We start from the raw sequence: 12,572 nt of genomic DNA on the forward strand, positions 1-12,572 counted from the left end.
AAAAGCTAATGTGGTAAAGCCGGGATATGGAACAAAGGTGATCCAACGCACTTTGGCATAAAGGCCACCCCACCGTGTTAAGATGTCAGCAGAGCTATGAAGAGCACACAGTGCCTTAGTACAGAGCCCCTCTGCCTCAGTGGATGGTGCTCCAAATAGCTACGGTAGCAACATCAAATGAGTCAAGTGTCTCTGTGCTGATGCACTGGCTCATGAAAGTCCCTCCATGGCCAGAGACACTGGGCAGAGACACTAGATTCTCTGCCCAACCAGGGCCACTACTGCAATCAACCTCTCCCCTATATATCAGTCTCTTCTCACACTAAACACGCATGCCCTTACTTAAAATCCCTCCTTCACTCAACTCCCCCACTCCGCCTCCAGATTATCTGCTGCTCAGCCTGCCTGACCAGGGAGCTGTGTATAGCAAAGGAAAGATGGTCTACTGATTAAGGCAATATTCTTGGCCTTCATAGACTGATATCCAAGTCCTTGCTCTGCCCACGTGGGCAGATAAGTCAGGGTATGTCTAAACTACAGTTAAAATCCCATGGCTGGTCTTACCCAGCTGACTCAGGCTCACAGGCTTTGGACTAAAGAACTGTTTAATTGTGGTGCCGAAACTTAGGCACAGGCTGGAGCCTGGATTCCAGGACCCTGCAAGGTGGGAGGGATCCAGAAAGACAGAACCAAAACCAGCCCTTTAGCCCAAGCCTTGCAATCCCAAATCAGTTGGCATGGGCCAGGCGTGCGCATCTAATTGCATCATAGACACACTCGGTCTGTCTGTGCCTTAGTTACCCATCCATAAGTGGGGGTAATAGCATCCTTGTGGGTAGGACAGTGCTAGGAGGATAAATATATTGGAGAAAGCGTTCAGATACTATGCTAACTGGAGCCATTTGAGTATCTAGAGAGACGGTCAAGAGGCAGCCATCACTGGGAAATGGAAATAGCTGTTGAATCTGAGAAACTCCTTTGACTATTCTCCGTGTAGCTCTATTAGTTTATCCTGTATAGGGAATAACTTGATGACCCGCTCAGGCACATTGGAGAAGGGAGGCTGTCAGGGCACTAACATGGGGAATTTTCCAGCAGCACTCTCTGGCTGCTTTAAGTTAACTTTGTGCCATGTACATAGCACAACAGGAAAAGGCTGGAAGTGGCCAGTGGGTTAGTGGTTATCAGAAAGGACTGTGTGAAATTTGGAGTTTGTAGGATGATGGGAGATTGGCCAGAGGATCCCAAAGAAATAAGAGCAGAACAAGCTCGTTAAAAAGAGCCATTTAAAAATTTTCCTTTTCATAAATTAGTAAGCATTATACTAAAGAGGTAACAAAGAAGACTTAGTTGTCCTCAAAGGACAATACTGGGTGAAACATGGAGGCTAAGTTCAATCATTAAAGTATGAAACAGTTTTTAATCTTGCTTCAAGTGCAAGTTTCAGAGCAACCTTAGCACCAAACACAGAGGATGACTTGTAAAGTGCCCTTCTCCACAAACACATACAGCAGATTCCTCCTAAATAGAGTATCTCTAGAAGCACCATTTGTACTCTGCAGTGAAATAAAACAAAGCATTTCATCCTTTCCACCATCTTCACGACAAACAATTTATGGGCCTATTTACACACACATTTGCAAGTGTATACATGTGTGAGAGAGGGGATGTGGCATAATGACAATGATTCAGATGGCCTCTATTAGAATGGAAAACAGCAAACACAAGTTGATCTGGTCTCTGGGGAACTCAGGCTTGGGGACAGATACACACACCTTTAGAATCTATAGAAAGAGGAATGCTGTAGGCAAGAGTTCCCCCTGCTGGTTCGATGTGACACAACAAGACTGACTCCCTCGCCAGCTATGAACCCACCAAGCCACCTGTGGCCAGTGAAAAACCTGAATGGACAGAGGTGAGATAAGCTTTTCTGGAAGGAAACAAAATCTAAAGACGATGTTCCCACAGAACTATGTATTACCATGGAAATGATGCTGACAGACACTTCTCTTTATAGATTGAGCAGAACAGCAGTCGTTGATGCTCATTTGTAGCCTGTCACCTTTCACTCCCACAGGTGTAAATTCAACAGCAACCCAACTGATGACAATGGGACTATAGCAGTCTGAAACTGGAGTGCGTGAAAGGAGAATCGGAGCCCTTGTTTCTTGGAACACTGACTAGTGGGCAAGAAAGGTCACTGCCTCAGAACAAGTCTTGCCAGACTCTGTTTAGCAGGACTCCAAAGTAACCCATAGCCCTTTGGTAACTGCCCTCCTCTAGCTTAACTCTTTTATTGAGCCAGGACTAGCTAGTGCCCCAGGTTCCCCTTGCCTTGCTCCAACTATTGATCTCCTTCATCACTAATTTATGTGGTGGTTTTGATCTCCTCCATAGAGGAATAAGCATTTTTAGAAACATTTTTATTGCTAAGCTAATTCTCAGCTAAAAAGCAAGCCTCTGAGTCTCTTAAATGAAAGGGAGGATTAGAGCAGTTTTTAAAAATTAAACAAATACTTTAGATCCTGACAGGGTAGATCTCTCTAATTAAACATTGATGTGCACACATGCGCGGGTGCACAGACACACAAATATTCTCCCTCTTTCCCCACATTCATCACCATGGATCATTCTCTCCTGGCCAGATCTGCATTCAGCTATATGGTGTCAGTACCACATCTCCCATGCCTGGAGGACATTGGCACTGGGTACAAATGAAACAGCAGCCGGAGCAGCATCACTGACAGCTACCACCTGGAAGAGAAGGACGGCTGGGACAGGGGCTCTTGCTTGGACAGGCTTGGAACATTCTAGAACACAACGTTTGGAAGCCTCTTCTTAGTAATTCTAGTCTCAGCTATGGTGAACACTGACAGTACAGAGAGACGACACACACCCCAATGTATTTTAGGGGAATGCGCCTGCTGCATTTCTCATAACCACCAACATTGTACAAGGCCTTTCATCTGGAAAGAGAAAAGTACATTGCAGATAGCGTACTCATTCACCCAGAACTGAAGCAGTCATGTACATCTGGGGATGTCTTCTAGCAACCATTTTGCACCACTAACACTAAGGCCTTGTCTATGCTATAAAGTCTCTGCTGGAAGAGTTGGGTACATTTGAGATAAACAGTTCATTTGCCAAAAAAAAAAAAAAAAAAAAAAAAAAAAAAAAGCCAGTTTCAGCCAAACCAAAACCATTAGGGAATTTGACACAAGTTTGCCAAATAAATGCAGCCAGAACATTTTTTGAAGGACTTAGGCACCAGTCACAAAACAGAGGCAAGAGTGGGAGGAACCAGCTCCTCTAGAACCTTTAGTAGCTAAGGCACTCACCTGGGATGTGGGAAACCAAGGTTCAAATCCCCCTCTGCCTAATGTGGAGCAGGGTTTCCAACTTGAACCGCCAACAAAGCCCCCGCAACTATTAGCTAGCTTCATGCAGGTCTCTTGCAATCCTACCTCTTGACAGTAGGCAAGGGTATATAAATTATAAAATAGCCATTGGAGCAGAGATCTGAACTTGCCAATGTATCTCTGTGGTAGCAGAGACTCAGAGGGTACGTCTACATTTGCTCGTTAATTTGAGCTAGATAGGCAAATCAGGCAACCGGAGTTGCAAATGAAGCCTGGGATTTAAATATCCCGAGCTTTATTTCCATGTTCCCATCTGGCCACCATTTTTAAATCCCCTTAGTTTGAACAAACTGTCCACGGCTACACGCGGCAGTTTAAAATTAATCCGAACTAAGTCCTTAGTTCGGATTAACTGTTACTCCTCATGGAATTATTTAAACTGCCGCATATAGCCACGGGCGGTCCATTCGAACTAAGGGGATTTAAAAATGGTGGCCGGACGGGAACATGCAAATAAAGCCCAGGATATTTAAATCCCGGGCTTCATTTGCAACTCCGGTTGCCCTGATTTGCCTACCTAGCTCGAATTAACAAGCTAGTGTAGACATACCCAGAGGGAAGAGCACTACCTACAGAACTACCTGGGTCTTTGCTGGCAGCACCTCGGCTTTTCCTTTAGCGTGACTTTCTGTACCCACACACTCTTCCGTCTTGCTCTTTTCATGTCATCTAATATGTATTTCCACAAAATCCAACAAGAATCTGACATGGTGATAATTTTATAAGCTATGTTGTTCGTGTCAAATTATTCAACATCTGTCTTCCTGTTCCCACAAAAATTAGCATAGGATAGTGGTTTCTGATGACACCTACAGTGAAATATTTTGACTTCTACCAGTAAGATGCAAACAACCTGTCAGGAGGATAATGTCAGTTTCCAAGTAGTGCACATTAAAATAATCCCAGACTTTGCTGGGAGCACAATTCCATTGACCTAACACAGGACTCTGGCTACACAAAGGGAAGGCATCAACACATTCTATAAGAGGAGGCAAGCTGGATTTGTGGAATACTGCTGAGAATTCTTACTTTATGGATATGAAGAAATTGCTGGAGAGGCTCAGGAAGTGTTGGCCCAAACCTGCACACTGTGGGAGATTTATACAGCATCATAGGAATGTAAATGGCAAATTACAGATATAAGTCAAAGGTCTTGTTCGAAGGGCTTTTTTATGAGCTAAATCCAATGGCTAACAAGGAAGAATGCTTTGATCACAGGGGAAGGGACTCTGAGTGCATCTACACAGCACCGTTATTTTGAGATAACTATCGTTATTTCAAAACAACAATGTGAGTGTCTACACCCAGCCATTCCGTTATTTTGAAATAATAGATGGTTTATTCCAAAATCTGTAAACCTCATTCTACAAGGAATAATGCCTCTTCCAAAATAGTTATTTCAGAATAAGGCGTGTGCAGACTAAGGATGTTAAGTAACAGTTAATTTACTAATCATGTAGTCAATGGAATTACCATCAGCTAGTCGATAGGCACTTCCGCATTCCTCCTTTGAAATATACAAGGGCCCCTGCCAGGGCTCTTGTACATTTCAAAGGAGGAATGCAGAACTCTGCTTGCAGCCAGGGGCTAGTAGGAAACCCAGCAGGGGCTCTTGTGCATTTCAAAGCAGCAGCACAGCATGGAGCCTAGGATCAGCAGGGGACTCTGAGTCCCCCACTGATCCCAGGCTCCATGCTGTGCTGCCAATTTGAAATGCCACGTGGAGTTGGGGTCAGCTGGGGACTCCCCCAGCTGATCCCAGGCTCCGAGTGGCATTTCAGCGGAACCTGGGATCAGCTGGGAACTCCCCAGCTGATCCCGGTTTCCACGCATCACAGCGCCGCACAGTTGATCGTGGGCTCAGCTGTGCAGCATTGCTGCTTTGAAGTGTCCCCCTTTGCTGCCTCTATCTGAGGCAGCAAGGGTAGGGAGGGGGAGAATCGACTAGTCAACTGACTATCCCATAAGCATTTGCTTATTGGATAGTAGACTAGCCCTTAACATCCCTAATGTAGACACTCCACTGCTGCTCTTTTGAAATAGTCCTGCACCAAGGCCATTCTAAGTTATTCCTCCTGGGACTCTAAATTGAGATCGCAGGTCTACATTAGGGAAGCCTGCCTCGGACTAATTTTGAAGCTCCCCTGCAGTGTAGGAATGCTATTTCAAAATAAGCTATTTTGGAATAACTATTCTAGAATAGCTTGTTTTGAAATAGCCGTGCAATGTAGACATACCCTATGGGAGGAGCCAAGAAAGCCACTGTGTTAGTCAGTGGTCAAACTCATCAACTTGAGTGTAAGCAGAATCAGGTTCTAAAGCAGCAGCCTTGAAGGGAGGGATTGGAATGGCAAAGAGACTGCAAAGCATGCCATCTGGCACCCTGGCTCAGCTGGTGAAACATCTGCAGAAGAGATGGGGAGGAAGAGGAGAGGAGCTGTTGGTTCAGATCATCGGGCTAAAGGTTAATATTACAGTGTATCCATGTGCACTCACAGCCCAACACCAAAACACACAGAACTTGCAAGAGATGAGTTCTGCTTGGGTAAAAGTGATGTAGAAGCTGTAGGAGCAGAAGCCTGGCCTCAGGAATCAGAAGGCAAACACAATGCTTGTGTGTTCAATGAAAGAGATTAAGAGTCTGTGCATGAGCCTACAACATGTGTCCCCAAAGTACTCATATGACAGAAGGGAGGACAGATTCCCTCAGTAGATTTTTATGCTGCTCACACAGCCTGCCCCATCAGACTGAGAAATCTCCTGCTGACTCACAGGAGCATGGAGCCTTGAGGGAGAAAGAGAGAGATTTACTGGTCATTTAGTCCCATTATCAGAGGCTGAGACAGGACTGCTCCATATTGAGCCAGATTTCTATGACCCAGATGACAGAGTTTGTTCAGTCCCTCCACTGGAGAGCATCATATCTCACATTCAGGACACTTATACTGAGATCCATGTTAAAACTCCTACTTTCATCCCTTTAGCATGTTGTTATAGATTTCATCTCTATCCTCAGACATTCCTGCAAGGTGGTTCTCTAGTTTGCTGCAGATGGAAGGCTTTGGGGTGGAATGGACAGCAAACCACCTTCAACTGAACACAAAAGCACTGGGCGGCAGAGTCTATCAATAAAAACATTCCACCAGTGCTCGTGAACTGCTGTACATGGAATAAGCAGGGCAGCCACCCAGGGCATGCAGCCTAAGACAAAGCTGGAGAACATTTTGAAGTCCACATGGCTAACTTTAAATAAAACAATGGACTTCAAAACCCCAGTAAGTTATTTATAGAGAACTAGCCAGAGAGAATTCTCCCTGCTCCACATTCAATTCTTTTGTTCAATGTTCAGTTCTTCCCAGCCAAGGGATGCATTTTTTCCTGTTTTTCTGCATTTTGGAGGTATTGTTTACTAAGCATATATTTCAACGTGCTGCTTGCCTGAGTGCATGGCTTCGATGGCTGATGCTCAGGAAACCAAGTCATTTGGGGATGGGTCTATCACAACAGTCAGCAGTGGGCTCTCAATAGTTGTCTATTGGCTGCCCACTGAACTGCCATATTACACTGTGTGAAGGGATTGCTAAAAGGATACAGTGAGGCTAGTCAAAGAGACTTGAATAGATGGAATCAGCTAATGAGTAGAGGAAAGATGATCGGGTTTCAGTCATGCTTCAGTCATTATAACAAACACCAATTTGGTTAACAAGCCTCTTCAGGTAACTTGCTAAAAGTATCTTGACTCCTAATTAAATTGAGCCTCCTTTGCAGGCACTTTTCCCCCTTACAATGCTTCACACACATTTTATTTATACCATCTATCTCAATAAACCTCTCCAACAACTCAGCTTTCCTACACAGAGGTCTTTTGTGCACATCCATGGGGGGTATTATTTAAAGGGTACATCACGTGGTTATTTTATCTGCTTTAATCGGATTTAATCGCACTAGATTTACTCTAATAAAATATATTTATAGTCCTCATCATGCAAATGCCTCTCTTTCACTTGCATTTCCATCATTATAATATTTCTAAAGGGGAAGTGTTCTGAAACAAAATTCTTGAATTCCCAATATTCCCACATTAAGTGCCACAGGAGATAAGCATTCCAACTGCAAAACTACTCCTTCTATATTTATCTAGGGGCTACAGTTAGAAATTAACATTTAGGACAAAAGTAAGGGAAGGTTAGTAGCATGCATTTCTAATCCTGTTTTAGATATTCTTGCAAATATAATGGTTTCAATTGAGCACCATGTGAGCCAGCAATAAAAGCAATTTCACATCTAAACAAACAGCTCTGGCTGGAGATTGTACAGAGCAAGTGTTAGGAAAGAGACTGGAGGAAGGATTGGAAAAGAGGATATGAAAACTATTAGTCACCATAAAAGTTTGTGGTGTGCTGACTGCAGCATAGTATGCTCTGAGTTGCACTCACAGAGACAGCTCTATATTAAAAACCCTGATTCTCTCAACAGATAGAAAAAGGAGGAGGGGGAAAGGAGGCTGGATTTTTTCCTTTATTTGTGCAGTTGAAATAGCAAAGTAAATATGAGTAGAGTACAGTTGTGACTTTAAAGGATGCCTTCATCTTAGTATCTCTATTGCTGCTCTTTTATACACTGCCTTTCTCTCTCTCACTCTCAAAAAAAAAAGAGTCAGGAAGATATTCTGAAGATCTAGTTTTGCAGCATCTCTACTAAAATATGAATTGCCTAGAGTGAATGGTTGGGTGAACAGTGTAATAAGCTACATTTGAAGAAAGGTGTGTGACAACACAGGAGTGTGACAAGAGCCAGAGAGCTTAAAACTGATTGAAGAGCCTTTTAAAGCAAAGAAAAAATAGTTGGACAGCAGCAGACGTACTAATTTAAAAAAATCAAAGGTTGTCTACCAACACAATACCCATCCTCAGGGATTAAAAAACTTGTACATCCCACATTTCTGTTTCCCTCAATCCCTTGACTCCCCATTTCACTGTTCTTGGGTGCTTCCTCCAATTTCCTTCTGAACCGACTGCAATCCCTCCTCTACCCACACACTGGGGGGGGGGGGGGATAAAGCCTCTGCTTAAAGTAGTTATTGTACAAAACAGATTTAAACTCAAATTAATATCCCAGCCCTGAGGGGAAGAAGAATCCTTTCCCATCAAAGAAATACATCATTAAAAAGTGACCTACAAAGACTTAGCCACAGTCAGTGAGACTGAACTCAGCATTACTAGAGCTCACACAAGAGATTAGCTACGTGCTCTTCAAAAAACACAGAAAAATTGGAGCCCTCTCGCTGGAGGTCTATCCTCAGAGCTCTTCCCTTATTAGAGGTAAAGGCACATCTTCAAGAGGGACTTTATAGCAACGCTCAATGTAGTTGTAAGCCAAGATCAAGCAGGCTTGTTGTCAGCGGCAGGTCCTGGGGGGTTGGGTTTTTTAGTGTATTTGTTGGAAATGCAGCTCTGCTTGTAAAGCAAAAATTGAAGAGTCAATCGGGGGGCGGGAGGCTGCATTTTGGAGCTGCAGTGCTTGCCAAAGCAAACCCGGGGTGTGCTATCAACTTAGAGCCTGTCTTCAGGACAGAGGGCTCTTCTCATCAGCATGTGTTGCTGGTCAGCTTGGCTGCCCTCCTTGAAGCTGAAGGGATAAATAATCTATGTCTGTGGGAACCGCACCACGCTGGGTGTCATCTGCTCTTGCAGTTTGCTAGCCTCGCTGCCTGCATTCATTTGCAAATGGGCAACAACAACAACAAAAGCAGCTAAACCTGAGCTCTGCCAAGGAAATAATTTTAAAGCATGACAGCAAAGTAACTCAGCTCAGTAGGATTTAAAGGCAAAGTCACCCCTGCAGCCCTTTTCCCTCAGATCCGAGCACTGTGCACAACTAAGGGGCCGTCCCTGGAGATTTGGGGCGATGCTTTGTTAACTCAGCCAGGAGCATCCAACCTACACTTCGATCACGGAGCATCACTCTTATCTAGCTCCGATAGCCTCAATCCACGTGTGCTGAGACTTGCAGCAATTACCTGGGCAGCCGCTTGCTTTCCACCACATAACCCTCCCCCACCCCAGGGGACTGACATCCATATCCCCCCCAAGTGGGTCTGGCCCACGAAAGCTCAAAATCTAATAAACCATCTTGTTAGTCTTTAAAGTGCTACATAGTCCTGTTTTTTATTGTATGGGTCTTTTACGACTCTCCCCGCAGCAGGTGACAGAGGGAGCTCCCAGTGCAATGGCCCTTTGTCAGACCAGCAGGCTAATCAAAGCCACTACGGTTCGGCGAGTATTCGGTGTGAACGCTCGACTCTAAGACGCACACTCCTCCCCCCCCCCCCCCCCCCATATAGAGGGCTTCAGCCAGGAACATTAATGGGAGGGGAGCGGAGGCCCCGAGCCAACAGGCGGGGTGGGCTCTCGCACCAGGGAAACAAGGCAGCCCAGGGGCAAACGAAACACACTCGGAGCCTTGCAACTTGGAGCTCTGGTTTGGCCAATGCCGAGACCAGCGCGCCGCCGAGTTTTGCCGCCCAGTCTCCGATCTGGTACGTCTCTTCCTCGGGCAAGTTTGGGGCGGGGAGCAGAGACCTCAGGCTGGCCCATGTGACACCAACTGCTGCTTTCTCCCTTGCACAGCCCCAGCTCAGAGAGACTCGCAAAGGGTTCACGGCGCCCGCTGCCCGCTCCGGCCAGTTTCAGGCGGGCTGGGGCTGGAGGAGCCAAAGGGCTCTCTTGCGGCACCCGTCTCCAGCTCGGGCTGCGCCGCGCGGCGTTTACTTTCTCCTGCCGGTGCTTTTTAACTTTGATCTGATCCTCGCGGGGCTCGCCCCCCGCCGCCCCCCAAACAGGGCACCAGAGTAACGTCTCTTACCATAAACCCCTTCTCCCTCGATGTACGCCGGCACCACCGCCAGGAACACCAAACAAATCATCTCCATCTTCACGGCAGATCCCTCATAGCCGGCGAGGAAAAGCAGCCCCCAAAGCCAGGCAGCATCCGGCGGAGAACCGCGAAACCGGCGGCGAAAGCCCACGGAAATGCTCCTTCATCCGCAGCCCTTCCACCGCCTCTGAGCAGGGCGGGAGCCCGCGGAGCCTTGCCCAGGCACGGAGAGCCTCAGCCCGGCTAGCGAAGTCAGCCAGCGCCGCCTGGGAGTCTCCGAGCTCCACACAGTCAACTTGGACGAAGGGAAAAAATACCCCGAATAGTTAAAAATAAACGGAGGAAGGAAGGGAGAAAAACAAACCAGGGTCCCTCTGCTCTCCCAGGCTCCTTCGGAGCGCCAGGGAAATAAACACAAGCTCACACTGACACACACACACAATCAAACCGGAGCCCAGCAGACGCGGATCCAGTGGGGAGCAGAATCCAGGCAAACTCCTGCTGTTTCTCCCTCTCTCTGCCCCGATCCTTTCGCGGGGGGAGGGACATTTGGTCCCAAAGAAACGCCAAGCGCTGCCTGAACTCCCAGGCTTCCCAAACTGCCTGCCAACTGGGGCCCACTAGAGAGTCCCCTCCGATAAGGAGGCGCTGGCTGAAGCCCCAGGCAGGAACGTGGGGGGGGAGGGGGGAAGGCTGAGACCCAGCTGGGTGGAATGGGGAAAAATAGGTGGCTCTTCTCCAGCTCTTTCGGGGAGGGGTGTCGTTGTAATTCAGTCAATCCAGGAAGGGCTTGTTAAACAGCAGCTGCCAATAGCTCCCCCAGCTGCTGAGATCGGGTCCCCAGCCTGAAATTGCCCAGGTGCACGGAATCACCTCAGCCCCACTAGCCTGCAGGGCGGGGGGGGGGGGATGGGTGACAAGCGAGGAATAGCTACAACACACGCACCCAGCTTGGTGGTTTGCAGTTCAGCCTGGCTGGTCTCCCCTCCCCCTTTCTCTCCCTTCCCCCAGCCAACCTGGCAGATCTTTCTGGCTTCCGAAGTTTCCCTGAGCTCGTGCTGGCTGGTGGCTGGGATGGGGGCTTTTAAAGGGTTCCCCCCCCTTTCCTTTTCCACCGGTTATGACCGGCAAAGCCAGTTGAGGTGCTAGGAAGGTGGAGAAAGTTGAATTCTTCTTGAAGGACGCTTTGTAGACATCGCTCGGCAGGTCCTGGCCCCGCCCCTTCGTCCCAAAGTGTGAAAGTCTGGGCAAAAGTCGATTCTTTTCTTCCGTCCCCTGCACCCCCACGATCCGCAGGTTTTCCAGCCCGTGGAGGAATGTGAGGATCACTCCGTGTGTCCTGCACGAGCCAGTGCCTGGATCATGCTTTATTTCGCCGTGGCGCTCTTTTGAATGGCATTCACCCCCGCAGAAACTTAATCCTCCCTCCGAGAGCCGCGTCTTTGGCTAATAGCTTCTCTAGCCTCTCCGCTCCCGCCTGGCTGACCCGAAGAGTGAGATGTCCCGATCCCCTATGCAGATCAGGAGTGACGGGGGCTCTGCCGATGGCTGCCTCTCCCCTGAACGGAATCTATGATCCTTAAAGACCAGGCTGCAAGTTCTGTCTCTTTTTTTCCCTCTCGAGCTTTTCATTTTTCCCCCTATTCCTCTCCACTATTTGATCCTCTCTCCTGTTAAAGGGGGGGGGGGGGGCGGGAGCCAATTAAATCAGCTGTGCTTGGAGACAGCCCTGCCTCCTGTCTAATTCCCCGGCCTCCCCCAGGGCAAATGAGAGAAAAGAAAACAGGGCTGGGCAGAAAACGAATCTGCGCGGCTGTTTTCTCCTTTTCTTTCGCATCCCTTCTCCTTTCTTTTCTTTTCCCCTGCAGAGAAGTCTCAGATCCAGGCAAGAATCCCTTCATCCTAGGGACACACAGAGCAAGGGCGGCTTCGCGGATTCGGGGACCCATTCCTAGAGCCAAGGGGGAGAGGAGACGGGAGTTGGTCGATGCACACGCTTGGTGCAATGTTGTGCAGCGCGACAACAGACAACTTGGAACGTGTCCGTAGTGTAGCACTCGGGTACGTGTACGTGATGTGCAGGAAGCATGTGTGCACCCACGGCGCCTACGTGGGTAATACACTGGGTGAGTTGTATGTGTCGGCGCAGCGGGGTGCTGAGCGCGGGGGGGGGGGCACGGCCTTATTGTGACGAGTGATGCTTGGGTGTGTTTGTGTAGTGCACGTGGGTTTGCACATTTGTCCAGGCATGTGTGTTCTCCACGGGTGTGCATTTGC

General features: G+C 47.7%; 1 protein-coding gene across 1 annotated transcript in view; it reads right to left on the bottom strand.

Annotated features, from left to right (window-relative positions):
• MDGA1 (MAM domain containing glycosylphosphatidylinositol anchor 1) overlaps positions 1 to 11,912 on the bottom strand; it is a 240,777-nt gene extending 228,865 nt beyond the window's left edge. The window contains exons 1-2 of the mRNA XM_006126531.3: positions 11,312 to 11,912; positions 10,284 to 10,590 (exon numbers count right to left, since the gene is read on the bottom strand). Of these exons, the coding sequence (XP_006126593.2) occupies positions 10,284 to 10,350 (67 nt within the window). The 5' untranslated portion in view covers positions 10,351 to 10,590; positions 11,312 to 11,912. The remainder of the gene's footprint in view (positions 1 to 10,283; positions 10,591 to 11,311) is intronic.
• Between the last annotated feature and the right edge of the window lie 660 nt (positions 11,913 to 12,572).

Source organism: Pelodiscus sinensis, chromosome 3, assembly GCF_049634645.1.
Source record: "Pelodiscus sinensis isolate JC-2024 chromosome 3, ASM4963464v1, whole genome shotgun sequence".
NCBI lineage: Eukaryota > Metazoa > Chordata > Testudines > Trionychidae > Pelodiscus > Pelodiscus sinensis.